Raw genomic sequence first — 17,254 nt, 5'->3', positions numbered from 1 at the left:
ACCTCCATTAAGGTTCGTAGTGTTTGTTAGAATGAAAATTGTATATTGGTCGATTTTATGATGGTTCAATGATAGATTATTTTCCTCTGTTGTTGTTTACGTGTCGCCGCGTGTTCCTTAGTTCTTCAGCGTTAAGTCTGTGCTATAGTGTTAAGTCTGTAGGACAGGACAACCAGAGACCAGAAGAGGAGAATGTTTATTCTGGCAGGGTGCTGCCGGTGGACTGACGGCCAGAGAGCCGAAAAGCGCGGGCCGGAAAAGAAAAGGGAGCGCGCGCGATAGATGGCACGGCCGGATGTCGTCGTTGTCGTCACCACATGGCTCCCCCCCTTAGACCGGTGGGAGCTGGGATGTGCCGGACGGCAACGAGGTTAGGTGACCAGCGGACACAGGACGGCTTGCAGTTCATGGAAGGCAGGGCTTGAGGGTCCGGTGGGGGTGGGGGAGCTGGAAACGGTACGGGAGAAACTGAGGCGACGGTGAGGTAGGCTGGCTTCAGCCTGTCGACTGCGATGACTTCATGGCGCCCCTTGATGTCAACAACGAAAGTCTTCTGGCTGCGCTGTACCACTTTGAAAGGACCATCGTAGCGGGGGTCGAGAGGTTTACGCACCGCGTCACGCCGCATGAACACATGGGAGGACGAAGACAGGTCCTGGCTGATGAAGACGTGGGAGCCAGGCGGTGTGCGGGGAGGAACGGGACGCAGCTTGCACATGGTGTCGCGGAGCGTCTGAGCAAACTGCTGGATGTGTGGGACACTGGTGGTAACCGATGAGGACGATGTGCCGAAGAATTCGCCAGGCAAGCGAAGGGTGGAGCCGTAAACCAGCTCTGCCGACGAGCACTGAAGGTCCGACCTTAGGGCTGACCGTACGCCGAGGAGGACGATCGGCAGGGAGTCTGTCCAACGGGTGGAGCCATGGGCCCGTAGCGAGGCTTTCAACTGCCGATGAAAACGTTCCACCATGCCGTTAGATGCCGGGTGGTACGCCGTCGTGCGGGTTCGTGTTATACCCAAAGTGGCTAAGAGGTCCTGGAAAAGGCGCGACTCAAACTGACGACCGCGGTCAGTAGTGATGGTCGTAGGCACGCCAAACCGCGATATCCATCCGGTAACGAAGGCTTGGGCGACGACAGATGCAGTGATCTGTGGGATGGGGAACGCCTCGGGCCAACGCGTATAGCGATCGACGCAAGTTAGCAAGTAGGTTGCTCCGTCAGATGGTGGAAGGGGGCCGACGAGATCGAGATGTACGTGATCGAAGCGTGAAGATGGCAGGGGAATGGAGGCAGTCGGCGTTACTGTGTGTCGGTGTATTTTGGTCCGCTGGCAATGGATACAGGACCGCGTCCAGGCCCGGATTTCAGCGTTCATCTTGGGCCAGACAAAGCGCGTGGTAATCAGCTTCTGAGTGGCCCGCACGCCGGGATGGGAGAGTCCGTGTAGGGCGTCGAAGATGGGACGACGGAAAGTGCTCGGCACGAGAGGCCGAGGTGAGCCAGTGGAAACGTCACAGAGGAGGCGGACGTTGCAGAAAGGAACGGAACGCTCTTCGAAGCGGAGGGAGGACGTTGAGAACAGGTCTGCGAGCTCTTGAGTGTCTTGCTGAACGGCCATGGCAGAGAAATCTATTCGGAGGAGTCCAGGGACGTGGAGTTCGTTGAGACTCGCACGAGAGAGAGCACCTGCGACAACGTTGTCCCGTCCCGGAAGATGACGAATATCCGTGGTGAATTCGGATATAAACGCGAGTTGCCGGAGCTCGCGGGGAGAGTAAGATGTGCCGGTTGTTGACAGGGCGAAGGTCAGCGGCTTGTGGTCGGTAAGCACGAAGAAGCAGCGGCCTTCCAGGAAGTACCGGAACTGCTTGATTACAAGGTAGATGCCCAGGAGTTCTCTGCCAAATGTGCTGTACCGAGCTTCTCGAGGTGACAATGGCTTTGAGAAGAACTCGAGCGGCGCCCAATCGCCTTCAAGGTGTTGCTGAAGGACTGCGCCCACCGCGGTGCTCGAGGCGTCCACCATGATGCTGGTGGGGGCATCGAGTTTGGGGTGGACCAGGAGAGTTGCGCGCGAGAGTTTTTCCTTGAGTTCGACGAAAGCAGCCGCGGCGGAATCCGTCCAGGTGAACGACGGTGTCGAGTTGCGCTTGTGACGTAGGAGGTCGTTGAGGGTCTGGGAGGCTTGCGCACATCCAGGGAGAAAGCGGCGGTAGAAATTTACCAGCCCTAAAAATGCGCGCAACTGCCGAAAGTTGGTTGGCTCGGGGAACTTCTGTATGGCCTCAACCTTGCTCGGAAGGGGACGGATGCCATGCTGGTCCACGTGATGCCCGAGAAATTCGAGTTCGGGGACGGCGAACTCGCACTTGGCCGTGTTGATGACTATTCCGTGAGCATCGAGGCGCTTACAGAGCAGGCGGAGGTGCATCTCGTGTGCCGCTTCAGAAGAGCTTGCAATGAGGATGTCGTCCAAGTAGGCGAAACAGAAATCTAGCCCGCGAAGTACTTGGTCGACAAAGCGTTGGAAGGACTGTGCCGCATTACGGAGCCCGAACGGCATGCGGACAAACTCAAATAGTCCAAAAGGGGTGATTATCGCCGTTTTTGGGATGTCCTCCGGAGCCACAGGGATCTGATGGTATGCTCGAACAAGATCGATCTTGGAGAAACATGTTGCCCCATGAAGGTTGGCCCCGAAGTCCCGGAGATTGGGGAGAGGGTAGCGGTCAGGTATGGTGACTTTGTTGAGGGCGCGATAATCACCACACGGGCGCCAATCTCCGGTCTTCTTTGGGACGAGATGAAGCGGTGACGCCCAACTGCTGGAGGAAGGTCGAATGAGGCCACGGTCGAGCATATGTTGAAATTCTTGACGGGCAACGCGGAGTTTTTCTGGTGCAAGGCGGCGGGCTCGAGCATGTACAGGTGGTCCTGTGGTGGCAACATAATGTAGGACGTCATGCTTGACAGGGCGTTCGGTATTTGGAGAAGGCGACAAGTTCGGGAAGCTACGGATGATGGCCTCAAAACGGGACTGAGGGCTGGAGCGTATGATCATGGGGCTCAGAAGTGCAGGCGCTGAAGGAATGCCCTGTACCGTGAGGCTAGTGCGGGTGTCCAGAAGTCGACGTCTGCTCATGTCCACAAGAAGGCCGAAGTGCGCCAAAAAGTCGGCGCCAATAATGGCATGTTTGACGTGAGCAACGACGAACACCCAGGGGAAGCTGCGCCGAAGTCCAATGTCGACGGTGTTCAAGCGTTCGCCGTAAATGGGGATGGGGGTTCCGTTGGCAGCTTCGAGGGAAGAGGAAGCGGATTGGCGCTTCTTGTCGCAGCTTGTTGGGGGAATGACGCTAATCTCGGCGCCGGTGTCGATGAGGTACCGGACGCCTGTGCGGCGGTCCATAATGAAGAAAAGAGAAGGAGGACGACAGAGGGAAGTGCCAACAGAGCCGGTCGCCATCAGTTGTTGGCAAGACGGTTTCCCGGAAAAGAGCAGGGAGGGGTGCACTTGTGAGCACGGTCGCCGAATTTCTCGTGGTACCAACAAAGGGTACTGTCTGGATCGCTAGGTCTCGGACTGCGACGCCGGCGACGGAACGATGAGGATCTAGTGCGCGGGGGTGCAGGACTGGGGCTTCGGGAACGAGGAATTCGAAGGCTAGAGATGACGAGTTCCGTAAGTTTGGCGACGTCTGCTCGAAGTCTAGCCAGTTCGGATTGCTCTTCGGGCTGCGCAACCACGGCGGACAACGCCGGAGTGGCGATGGAAAGGCTCATGTTGTCCATAATCTTGTCTGCTAGCTGCGCCAATTCGTCGAGAGGGATACTGTCTGAGCTGGACAGGATCATGCGAACGTTCGATGGAAGACGCTGGAGGAAGAGCTCGCGCACGATGGAAGCATCGACCGATGACGCGTGGTTCCCCAAAAGTTGCTGCATCCGGCGCAAGAGTTGGGACGGCTTGCGGTCGCCCAGTTCTTCTGAGGTGATGAGTTGTTGCAACCGCCGTTGCTCAGAAGCCGTTGTGCGCCGGACGAGCTCTTCTTTCAGCCTGTCAAAAGGTCGTGATGCGGGTGGGGTCATAATGATATCGCGAACTTCAGCCGCTTCGGCTGGGGAAAGCGCTGAGACCACGTAGTGGAATTTCGTCAGTTGGCAGCTGACCCCACGGGTGGCAAACTGGGACTCGATATGGGCGAACCATAGAGCAGGATCGGACGGCCAGTACGGGGGAAGCTTGAGGGCAACTGCGTCCAGGCGTGGAGGTGCGGGATCGCCAGAGCCGGGAGCTTCCATGGTGAATGCGGCAGCGACAAGGATAGGTGTTCCAGTCCGGGTCACCAACTGTAGGACAGGACAACCAGAGACCAGAAGAGGAGAATGTTTATTCTGGCAGGGTGCTGCCGGTGGACTGACGGCCAGAGAGCCGAAAAGCGCGGGCCGGAAAAGAAAAGGGAGCGCGCGCGATAGATGGCACGGCCGGATGTCGTCGTTGTCGTCACCACAAGTCTGTGCTATTTCGCCTTTGATAGATTGATTAGGTATTATTTCTCTATGTGTTGGATGGTGCGCAGGTTTGGCTCTGTATTAATTGTAACTGTTGACTGTGTTGTTTCTCGTTTTTCCTTACATCTATGCTGTTCACTTAATAAGAAATTAAAAGTTGAGTAATGTTGGAATATGAAATTGAGATTCTCTATTGTGCTCGAAATGTTATGCCAGATATTCCCACTATTGCATTGATGGTTCTCACGTATAGGAATATTAATTTTCTGATGAGTTTGATTTTCTGAATGATAGATTACTGTGTTGTTTCGATTAGGAATATCTTCTTCGTAGTGGTATAGATTTTATTTCCTCTTGTGTTCGGTGTCGTTCTTTGTTCTGTTTGTTGGCTAGGATCGTGCTATGTGGTGAAGTTCATTTTTCACATGTCTATTTTCTGATGAGTTTGATTTTTTCTTCTGATTTTCTGAATGATAGATTACTATGTTGTTTTGATTAAGAATAACTTCTTTGTAGTGGTGTAGATTTTATTTCCTCTTGTGTTCTTGTCGTTCGTGTTCCATAGTCTTCCATACATCTATCGGTACCCGTCTTCAACAAATCAGGGTAGATATCATTAGATCTGGTTGTTGGCTAGAAGCGTGCTATGTGGTGAAGTTCATTTTTAACATGTCTATTTTCTGATGAGTTTGATTTTTTCTTCTGATTTTCTGAATGATAGATTACTCTGTTGTTTCGATTAGGAATATCTTCTTCGTAGTGGTATAGATTTTATTTCTTCTTGTGTTCGTGTCGTTCGTGTTCTGTTTGTTGGCTACGAGCGTGCTATGTGGTGAAGTTCATTTTTAACATGTCTATTTTCTGATGAGTTTGATTTCTTCATCTGATTTTCTGAATGATAGATTACTCTGTTGTTTTGATTAGGAATATCTTCTTCGTAGTGGTATAGATTTTATTTCTTCTTGTGTTCGTGTCGTTCGTGTTCTGTTTGTTGGCTAGGAGCGTGCTATGTGGTGAAGTTCATTTTTAACATGTCTATTTTCTGATGAGTTTGATTTTTTCTTCTGATTTTCTGAATGATAGATTACTCTGTTGTTTTGATTAGGAATATCTTCTTCGTAGTGGTATAGATTTTATTTCTTCTTGTGTTCGTGTCGTTCGTGTTCTGTTCGTTGGCTAGGAGCGTGCTATGTGGTGAAGTTCATTTTTAACATGTCTACTTTCTGATGAGTTTGATTTTTTCTTCTGATTTTCTGAATGATCGATTACTATGTTGTTTTGATCAGGAATATCTTCTTTGTAGTGGTATAGATTTTATTTCCTCTTGTGTTCTTGTCGTTCTTTGTTCTGTTTATTGGCTAGGAGCGTGCTATGTGGTGAAGTGGAATACCTTCTTTGTAGTGGTATAGATTTTATTTCGTCTTGTGTTCGTGTCCCATAGTCTTCCAGTGTCTCTGCTGTTCACAGTTAATTACATATAACTATCAGAACTTCCCGCTATTGCAAAGATGGTTCTCACGTATAGGAATATTAGACTTTTTATAATACAAGTTATAATTTTGTTTATAATCATATTGATTAAGAATATCTTCTTTGATTAAATGTGGTGATCGTTTCTCGTTTTGATATGGTGTAGCTATTATTTCCCTACATGTCGGTTAGGTTCTATATTAATGCTATGTGTTGATTCGAATTATTGCCTTATGTCTGTGCTATTCACTTCAATAGAAATTAAATTTGTGTCACATTGAAATATTAAACTTAGCTATTGTGCTCGAAATTACTTACACCTATCAGATTCTAACATCTCAGACTTTTTATAATAGCACTTGAAATTTTTATTGTAATCGTATTGATTAAGAATATCTTATTTGATTAAATGCGCTATCACTTCTGATTCATTGAAAACTTCCACTAATAAAAAATATTGTGTTTGATTCGTGATACCTATTCAATGCTATTGTATCGCACCTTTAATAATTATATTCTTCGTTACGTGTATTGTGTTCCTTCTATTTCAGATTTTTGGTTTCAGATTTCAAGTTTTTCCCATTCACGCAGAGTCATAACGTAATTCCTAATGGCTTTAATAAATATATTTTCACTTGTACTTTTGTGTATGGCTATCCTTTGCATGTAAACAGCCTACTGCACACCTGTTGTGGCTGAAAAAAAATTACGATTCAAGTCGGCTCAGGCTGCAAAATGGCGAAATTCGGCGGCCCAGGCTGAATGGTAAACACGCACGCAGCCCTCCGGCCACGCGACGCCCACCTGTCGCGGGAATGAAGTCGGCCCAAGTAGGAAAATTGTGAAAGAAGTCAGCCTAGGGTGAAGGGTAAGCGCGCACGCAGTTGTCGGGTCACGCTCCGCCCACCACAGCAGCCTTCCACCCGAACACCGCCCTGTTACAGGTGGTGAAGGTTTTTCGGCTGGGTTTTTCTCCTTCATCTGAATGACATCACAATTGGTACAATTCCCAGCACTATTGGCTTTAATAAATATATCTCAACTTGATTGGCATTAATAAATATATTTTGACTTGTACTTTTTGTGTATGACCCTTCTTTGCATGTCTCTGCATGTAAACCGCTCACCTGTTGTATCGGAAAAATATGTGAATTCGGCCCAAGTATGGCCAAAGAAGTCGGCCCAGGCTGAAAAATATGCTACGATGAGCGCACGCGCAGCCCTCCCCCGCCGATAATCACGTGTACAACCCTCCGCACACGCGCCGCGCGGGGAAAAGTACGCGAGCGAAGTCGGCCCAGACGCGACTGTGGCGCTGCCCTGGCGGGGTTGCCGTCAAATGGACCGGACCTATTACTACTTCCTAGTGTAGGCACTAGACCAAACACGGTTTGTGCATGCAGACCATTTGAGGCTCGCATGTAACAAAATAGTGTGAATAGTCGTGCGATCCTGTTACGGAAACTTCGTCCCAGGAAACGCAATCACCTGCAAGAACAACACCTTCTCCACAACAGCTAAAACGCAGTGCAAGGGTTCGACGTCCACCGGATCGCTATGGACAGTTGTGAACTATTTGCGAACTATTTGTGCTGCTATTTGTGTCGTTCATTATACGCGTGTCTTTCGTGGGGGGGGGGGGGGGAATGTTGTAAACGACGACGACGAGACATGAGAACCGACGATGATGAAGTTGTGGTATGGGCGTAATGCGCGTGTGTTCATTCCTTCTTCGGGCAGCGTTCTCTATGCAAGGGTTGAATAAACGAGTTCTTCGAGTACTCTGCCGGAGCCCCTGAACTTCGGTCACTCGACTTCTACAACTTAACAATCGTGACTGACAAGAAAGGTCGAAATCGGAAGTAAAATGGTTCAGACGGATAATTTACCGTCAACACCTCTCAACCTTTCTCCAGTGATAATTTCAACACCTATTGTCCGCACACCCTCATGCCCACTGGTGGGACAAACGCTTGTTTTGTGTAAAATTTTAACTTCTGCATTTCTGCATTCTTTTGCAGGTGCATGATATGACAATATCGTCACCACTTGTGAAACCAGCTGATGAGCCATTCCGGGAATCTGAAGACGACAGTTTTGAATGGTACATAGCCTGCTGATACAGGTTCGCAGATGCTAAATACTCTTCTAATTTGTAGGTTTGTGCACTTTCCTTCATCAGAACAGAAGAAGTGCGTCATATTCAGAGCTCCACTATTAGAACTGTTCGAGAAATGCAGGAGTTGGTGCAGGAAGAGGTGCATCGCACAAAGTGGGCATAGTTCTCATCGCAAAAGCTGAGCGCCCAAGTGAACAGAGGTGAATGAAGATGTCTTCAGGGACGATCTTGCTGTGGAAAGAAACATCACGCTGAGGAATGGAGGAAGCACATACGATGTGCTATAGATGCGTGAAAATTTGCTGTTGTTTCTTGGTTTGTTTTGATCTCAGACAGTATTATTAGTTACACGTTGCTGCTGAATCGAGAAAGACAAACATGAGACTAATGAGGGGTAGTTTTGTATTCCAGGACTTCAGAGCTTTGCATGGTGCGAATGCTGTTCATACTCGCAAGTAACGTAATAACGTGCAACGCACTGCAACATTACCAGTGGCAACTCAGCTACACTACGCTCATTTGCTTTATGTCACTTGTGTCATTACAAAATCTTGACCTTCACGCAAAATGCCAATTTGTGGACCAGTCCTATAATTAGCGTTTTTTTCTTTTTTTTTTTTTTTGCGGTGGGTCAGTTCAATACGTGCCTTCTTTCGTGATATCCCATGGTGCTACTTTTTCGCTGGGAGTCTCCCATTCATTAGAGAAAAACTTATGCGACGGGCAGATCCCCAAACAAGCTCAGCGGTAAGACGCGCAGTGAGTCAGTGCTTTTTATATCTCCGAACACAGATGTCGTGATCTCTGCTCGAGACGCTGTTATTGTATTGAAGCGAAATTACCCTAAATTAATTGTCGATATATCGATAGTTCAGCAAACTATAGCTAGTTTTACGATAGACCATGGAAGTCTATTTTCTGTTTTATTTTTTTCCCCCTATGATTGGTTTTCACTATCGTCAATGTTGTACCTGCCTTCGTTTTCCTACTCTCGCGTCAGCCATCGGTAGTAAAACAGTTCAAAGAAGAAACGAACACAAGGCTGACTAACAGTTCGGGTCCTGAACGGATACTCTGTTTGTACGAGAGTTGGTACACTTCTTTGTCACTTTTTATTATTTGTTCTAGGATTCTTATTGTTCTGAATGTTGATTTGATTATCGTACATTTACAATTTTTTCGGTTTATAACTTAATGACAGTTGGTCTTTGTAATGTTTCCTCGGATTGCCTTTATGAATAGCTATTGCGCTTGTGATAGGTACCGTCGGAGACTGACGGTATGTAGTTATGCGGTCTTCCACCATCGGTAGTACTACATCGAAGGTCTTAGGATAGTGGACCATTGATTGTAGTGTCGATAGTTTTTTTTATGACAACTGAACATGTAACGAACTGCCTCCGCGAGTCAACTTCCCGTTGTTTGTGCAGGACTACTGTTTCCTCGAACGTGATATTTTTGCAAGGACCCATTTGACATTTTTTCGATAGTATACACACACACACAAAAAAAAGGAACAGTGTCACTCCTACGAACCGGCGCTTGTATGTACTGCGCTTTCAACCGTGCATCACCATGCGCCCGGCTTTGCAGACCTACGGCAGGAGAGGCAACGAGAGAAGCAGAAGAGATAAATTTCGTGAAGGCCGCCGCGACGGGCAGAAGTCGCGCGGGCGCCGATTACATCACTTTCTCCTACAAAAAAAAAAAAAAAGAAAAGAAAAAGTTTTCTGCTTCTGCAACAATCGCTTGATGGGAGCGAACGTAACTACATCGCGTCAGCCCGCCTTAAACCATGAATCGGGTCGAGACTTAATTGTTTCCGCTCTGAACCTGAAACAAACTCTAAAAAAAAAAAAGAAAAACCGGATCAAATCTTCCTGAAAACAGGCGGTGCTGCGGAAACGCTCCGAGGTCAAACGGCGTCGAGGAGAAACGACGAACTACCACAGTGTGGACAGCTTCCCCGCATCGTCTATTTTTGTAGGTTTATGCCGCGTTGAGTGCAGTAAGTGGAGCATCGGGGAACGGAGCATCGCGGCACAAGTCATCGTCCGGTGAATATGATTTAGAATTACGGTAAAGAACCATCAACTCCGATCATCGGCAGGCGTGTTATCCACACTAGAAAGCTATTAGAAAGGTGACGGTGTCGCACCCCTATTTGTCGCTCTCCCAGCTATAGCTCGTAATCAGTCAGTCAATAATCAATTAAAACATTATCCGTGCGATATTTAGCGAAGTGACGTGACGCTGAGATGACGTGACCTCTCCCTCCGGCTGCGCCCAGGAGCAGCCTCTTTTGCGGCCGGTGATCAGTACCACTGGAGGCACTGCAGTGTCGGTTTTGATGTTTTGCATCCGATATATTTTGACACGCTGAGTATCGTCCTTGCTATGAAGCCCTGTCGAGACTCTCTCTTTGTGTATGTGCGGAGCGTAAGCTCATTTTCCTCCTTCGCATGTAAAAGATGAATGAAAACGGCCGCTTGCTCCCGGTTCCATTGTTCATTACCCGAGATCGTGAATCCATCATTTGAATCTTACATTTTGTTTTAATTAAATTCAACCTGCTGTATAGCATTGTTTGTAACCGAAATCCCTGCGCCACTGCTTCGGAAAGAAGTATTGTGACATTTCTCTAACGATCTCTTACCTAAAGGTTAGCAGGCGTGTTCTGGAATTCTTTAAAGCACGCGTAGCGTTTGAAAAGGTAGTCATTGTTCCAGTCCTACGATAATTAATTATATATGAATTTAATGACGTCGGTATTCACTCCTTAGAAAAGTCGTGACGTTTTTCTAACACTTCGTTACCGTTAGTTCAGAATCTCACTTCTGGAACTCCCGACCACATGACACATCGGGCATTGTTATAGGTAAATGATTATTAATCAATTAGTTTATAATGCAGGTGCTTAACCTACTAGTTTCAGCACAACTCTTGTTCCTCCCTTGCGGTGCATTACAGTGGAAACTACAGGAAAGCTATAGGTCATGTCTTGGCATTAACATCAACGTCGTCACAGAGACTCCGCCTCCTTTCGGACAAAGCCACTACATCAGCTTCCTTGACCACCTTCTACGCTTTTCTTAGTGACATCATAATCGAAATTATATATTGGCAAGCACTCGAATCGGCGATTTCGTCATACAAGCGCTGGATAGCTGTTTCGGCATTACCAGGAGTGCGTAGGTAAGTTCATTATATTATATGTCCTGTAGACGCAGAATATCCCGTGTAACAGAGAGGTTCTTGTTAACTTTTCACTAAGACTATACAGCAGTTTCATTCGGCAGTTTATAAGGTCGTCCCTTGTCCACTGAAAATACATATGTGTATCGAAGGTTACGTATCAGCTTTACTGCAGCATTGTACGCGGACAAAGTGAGGCGAGGCGAGGCGAGTACAGAAACTGGACAAGCCAGCTGTCGACTCTCAACTAAGTCAGGATTATGCTGTGAGGAAGTGTTTATCAAAAATTTTTGAACGTCATGAGAGCGCACATGGGATTCCAGAACACATCATCACCCAAGCAGCACAATGTACTGAAAGTCGAGTGCAATAGGGGCGGACCGGTAGGTGGAAGGCCTTGAACAGACTTGTGAAACTAAAGAACATTGCTAAGACACCCACCGTACACCCCTATTGCTCCTACACCCCTTTCCCCCTCTTTTTCTTTTTTTTAGGGAATAGGAAGCCGGCGTGCTGCATGGCTGACCTTTCCCTTTTTGTGATATCCAGTGTCAATTACGTCAGCACCGCCGCAAGGCTTTGATAGCTTATCCAATATCACTGCGCCGCCATTCCCTTGATATACTACCCAGTGTTTAAGTTCTCGACTGCGCGGCGTACCTTTGTGTTGATCGCGTTTCACTCTTCCTTTACGAAATAAAGTTCACGCACAGAGAGCACGACGTTGCAGTTGCTACGCCGTGACTCGAAGGCATACAACTCGCCATGATGTCTGTGTGTTTCTATACTTACGCCATCCCGCGACTATGATATTGGCGACGAGGATTAACCACTTTGCATCTTTGCTGTTCGAGTAGACCTGCATCTACAGAGCACTCACCGTCATGCCAGTTTACGGCAATATTGAGCAGTTCGACGGCGACGCTTCTGCGTGGACTGACTATCGGGACAGGATTCAGCAGTACTTCGAAGCTAACAACGTTGCTCAGGACAAGCAACGCGCTGTCTTTTTGACATGCTGTGGAAAACAGACATATACGTTACTTCGGAGCCTGCTTGCGCCTGCTGCACCGTCCGCCAAGGCACTTCCCGCCATCCTGGAGGCGTTGGATAGTCATTACTCTCCAAAGCCGTCACGAGTGGTCGCTCGCTACAAGTTCAACACAAGGGTTCGTCAGGAAGGCGAAGCCGTAAGTGATTTCATTGCTGCGTTGAACAGATTGTCGGATGATTGCGAATTCGGCACATTTCGGGACAGTATGCTACGTGATAGAATTGTGTGTGGCATTAATGACGCCCAAATGCAGACACGCCTACTCGAAGTGCCAGATCTTACCCTAGCCATTGCAAAGAAGACTGTTGTCGCAATTGAAGCTGCACGAAACGATTCCAGAACGCTGTCCACACAATCCGAGGGCACAGCTGCGAATTTTGTGAAGAATAAGTCGACAGGAATAACGTTTTACCGGTGCGGTGAGAAGCATTTGGCGACACAGTGCCGACATCGTAACACAGTTTGTCATAGCTGCGGGAAAAAAGGTCACCTGGCGAAAGTTTGCCAAGGAAAAGCAAACAAGAAGAAAGAACAGGTGGAAGACAAGAAAAAGTCTGACAAAAAGAAACCAGTACATGCCGTTGAAGATCCATCTGAAGACGAAGAAGAAGCTACTTCTGTGTCTCAAGTGTTCGATCTCTGGAATGCGTCGGATCGAAGCGATCTGTTTCGCGCGCACGTCGTCCTTGATGGTGTTCCGTTGGAAATGGAACTCGATACAGGTGCTGGAGTATCTATCATTGGCGAAAATGTTCTGCGCAAGGTTCTTCCCTATGCAAAGCTTGAGACTTCCAACGTACTGTTGCGAAGCTATTCTGGTGAACTAACTCGTGTGAGAGGATGCGTGAACGTTCAAGTGAAGTTCCGTGACAAGCAGGAGTGCTTACCACTCTACGTGGCGCCGGGTTCTTGTCCAAATCTTTTCGGCCGCACTTGGATGAAAGCTTTTGGCATGGCTCTGACAGCAGAGGACACACACGTCTGCGTGGTCTCAACTGTTGAGGACGTTATTGGTAAGCATCAAGACGTTTTTTCAGATACTTTGGGTACCCTGAAGGATGTCACAGCGAAACTACAAATTCAGGACGGCGCACGCCCAAGATTCTTTAAAGCGCGTGCAGTACCGTTTGCTCTTCAAGACCGAGTCGCCGAGGAGCTACAACGTATGCAGCGTGAAGGCATTATCGAACCAGTAAACACGTCTGAATGGGCCGCGCCCATTGTTCCTGTCGTCAAACGCGATGGACGTGTAAGAATTTGCGGTGACTTCAAGGTTACCGTAAATCCCGTTGCCGTACCTGAGAAGTATCCGATTCCAAGGGTTGAGGAACTGTTCGCCAAGCTGTCAGGAGGAAAGAAATTCAGTAAGCTTGACCTCAAGGATGCTTACCAACAAATACTGCTGGACGAAGAGTCCAAGAACCTGGTGACCATCAACACTCAGAAAGGGTTGTATCGGTACGTAAGGCTACCGTTCGGTGTTTCTACGGCACCAGCGTTATTTCAACGAATAATGGAAAACCTGCTGCAAGATCTGCGTGGCGTCGTGGTTTACTTCGACGATATCCTTGTCACTGGAAAGGATGACGACGATCACAAGAAGAACTTGGATATTGTACTGCGAAGGCTTGAAGAAGCTGGACTACGATTGAAACTTGAAAAGTGCATTTTTATGGCCCCTAGGGTGCACTATTTAGGTCACGTAATCACGGAAGCGGGGTTACATCCTGATCCAAAGAAGGTGGAAGCTGTGACGAAGGAGCCAGCGCCAACGAATGTGAAAACGTTGCAGAGCTACCTGGGGCTAGTGAACTATTACAGGAAGTTCTTGCCTGATTTGTCGACAGTACTGCATCCTCTAAACAAGTTACTGGGAGCAAATGCGCCATGGACCTGGGGCACCAAGCAGCAGCTCGCTTTCCAAAAAAGTAAGGACCTCCTAACGTCTGCTAGGGTCCTAGCTCACTTTGACCCCAAGAAACCTTTGGTGTTGGTATGTGATGCATCGCCTTATGGCGTGGGTGCTGTACTTGCGCACCGTGAACTGTCATGTGAAGAGTTTCCTATTGCATATGCGTCAAGGAGCTTAATGCCAGCAGAATGTAATTACAGCCAACTCGATAAAGAGGCTCTGGCCGTAATTTTCGGCGTTCTGAGGTTTCATCAATACCTCTGGGGTCATTCATTCGAAATAGTGACCGACCACAAGCCACTGTTGGGACTTTTAGCGCACGATAAGCCTGTACCTAATAACTGTTCACCCAGGCTTCTTCGCTGGGCCCTGACGTTATCATCTTACCGCTACGAGTTGGTCTATCGACAGGGAAGCCGCATCGCACATGCCGATGGACTGAGCAGATTGCCACTACCTACTGAAGCTCTTCCAGTGGAACGACCAGCAGAGGTGTTCCTGTTGGAAGGAATCTACCCAACTGTTTTATCCGCAAAGGTAGTCGCCCAAGCCACGTCAAGAGACGTCATTGCATCCAACGTTCGCCACATACTGTTGTCAGGCGGCAAATTACCTGACGTCACTGACTACAGGCCTTACCAAAGGCGTTTTGATCAACTGAGCGTGCAGGATGACTGTATACTTCTCGGAAATCGTGTTGTCATTCCTCAAGAGCTACGTGCAAAGGTTCTCGACTTGCTTCATGACAGCCACCCTGGTGTCACAAAAATGAAGGCTGTGGCCCGCAGTCACGTCTGGTGGGATACACTGGACGAAGATATTGCTGCGAGGGTACAGAGATGCATGACATGCCAAGAACAACAACGTGAGTCCAGGCGTGTTCCTATGACGCCTTGGCCTTTTCCAGAAAGAGCATGGTCGCGCTTGCATGTGGATTTTGCAGGCCCATTTAAGGATCATTACATTTTCATCCTTGTGGACGCATTTTCCAAGTGGGTAGACGCCGAAGTTGTTCCATCACCATCCGCGGAAGCTACTATTTCTTGTCTACGTTCTATATTTGCGAGACATGGACTGCCCGATCTCGTAGTGTCGGATAATGGACCAGCATTTGTATCAGCAAAGTACACAGAATTTCTGAAGCGGAATGGAGTAAGAAAAGTCATAATTCCTCCATATCACCCAGCATCGAATGGGGCTGCTGAAAGGGTTGTTCAAACAATTAAGAACAAGCTTAAGAAGGCAGGCACAGGTGATTTCAAGACGCAGCTATCCCGCGCACTATTCAGCTATCGAACAACGCCGCACGAGATAACCGGTGCATCTCCAGCAGAACTCTTGTACGGAAGAAAACTCAGGACTGCTCTGGATAATCTCCATCCGGACATGCGCACCGCAGTGCTTCGTAAGCAACTGCGCAGCAAACTTTTGCGTGACAAAAGCGCTCGTTCCCACAGCGTCTATGGTCCTGGGGATTCAGTGTTCGCAAGAAATTTTCGACCTGGACCAACTTGGGTCCCTGCTGTTGTCACAAAAGCACAAGGACAGTCGTCTGCTGTTGTACAGCTACCTGGGGGAGTTATTTCCACCAGGCACCAAGACCATCTACGAAGGGATGCACAGCGATCAGAATCATCATCAGACAGCGACGCTGAAACAGCACAGTCGCAGTTGTCACCGAGTGTACCACCAGCTGATTTTCAACCTGATACCGTGGAGAATCATGGGTCATGTCCAGACGGCAGCAGCACTTCAAGTGATAGTGCGGTGACATCGTCACCTAGACGGTCTACACGAATCAAGCGTCATGTGGACAGATATTGCCCATAGTTGGTGCTGATGACATTTTTGTTTTTCTCGCTTTATTTTCCTATATAGCAAGTGCTGTAATGCTTATACGTAAGTCAGGTGTTCTGCTTCTTTTCGGAGAGGGGAGGAGTGTGATATCCAGTGTCAATTACGTCAGCACCGCCGCAAGGCTTTGATAGCTTATCCAATATCACTGCGCCGCCATTCCCTTGATATACTACCCAGTGTTTAAGTTCTCGACTGCGCGGCGTACCTTTGTGTTGATCGCGTTTCACTCTTCCTTTACGAAATAAAGTTCACGCACAGAGAGCACGATGTTGCAGTTGCTACGCCGTGACTCGAAGGCATACAACTCGCCATGATGTCTGTGTGTTTCTATACTTACGCCATCCCGCGACTATGATACCTTTCTTATTTTTTTTCTGCCAATAAATCCCCCTCCCCTATTGCACTCAACTTTCAGTACATTGTGCTGCTTGGGCAATTTCGCAGACGCGCCACGTTATAGCTAAGTAAAGGGCAACCCCCATGGAGCGAATGTACAGCGAAAAAGCTGCGAACTTCGCTCAGCGTCGGACGCCCTGCGCGAGGCGTCAAAAATGTGAGCGTCCGCCGCCGATCTGCCCATGCCAGATATTTTCGCTAGTGTCCGCGATTCCGGAAGCGTCAACTGCAGATGAACCAATCAAAGTGCACTTCCGCTACGAATATACGCCAGATCGCCTGCACGTGGTCGTCTGCTCCCGTGAATCATCGTCGTCGTCCTCTTCTTGCAATTGGATGCTGTCGTCTGCTCGCGGTTTCGCCAACTGCATCGTTAGAACGTGAGGCATTCTCTGCCAAGAAACATGTTTTCTTTTCGCAGTAGTGAATATGCTTTTCGGTACGTTACTGGGCGCATCTTTTCAGACAGATGCTGGATTTAGTTGCAAAATTTGTGACATTAAATGCACTTTTTCGAGCAATTGATTTCACTAAGCTTTCACCTTATACCCTGGCAACACTGACATCACAGCCAGTGAATTGTAATGCAGGAAAAAAAGCCATTAATGGCTTTTTTTCCTGCATTACAATTCACTGGCTTGCACTGTGGCATTGAGGAGTGCTCAGTCACCCTCCCAGGTGTATATCGCTCGCTGAGTGACCCCTGGTTTGCCAATTCGGAACGATGCGCAGCTAC

General features: G+C 48.2%; 1 protein-coding gene across 1 annotated transcript; it reads right to left on the bottom strand.

Annotated features, from left to right (window-relative positions):
* Positions 1–3,468: 3,468 nt before the first annotated feature.
* On the bottom strand, positions 3,469–4,305 carry LOC135395311 (uncharacterized). The gene has a single exon (XM_064626544.1). The coding sequence runs from the start codon at positions 4,303–4,305 to the stop codon at positions 3,469–3,471; it is 837 nt and encodes a 278-aa protein (XP_064482614.1).
* Positions 4,306–17,254: the final 12,949 nt, after the last annotated feature.

This window comes from Ornithodoros turicata, chromosome 1 (assembly GCF_037126465.1).
Source record: "Ornithodoros turicata isolate Travis chromosome 1, ASM3712646v1, whole genome shotgun sequence".
Lineage (NCBI taxonomy): Eukaryota > Metazoa > Arthropoda > Arachnida > Ixodida > Argasidae > Ornithodoros > Ornithodoros turicata.
This window is presented reverse-complemented; position numbering and strand designations above follow the sequence as displayed.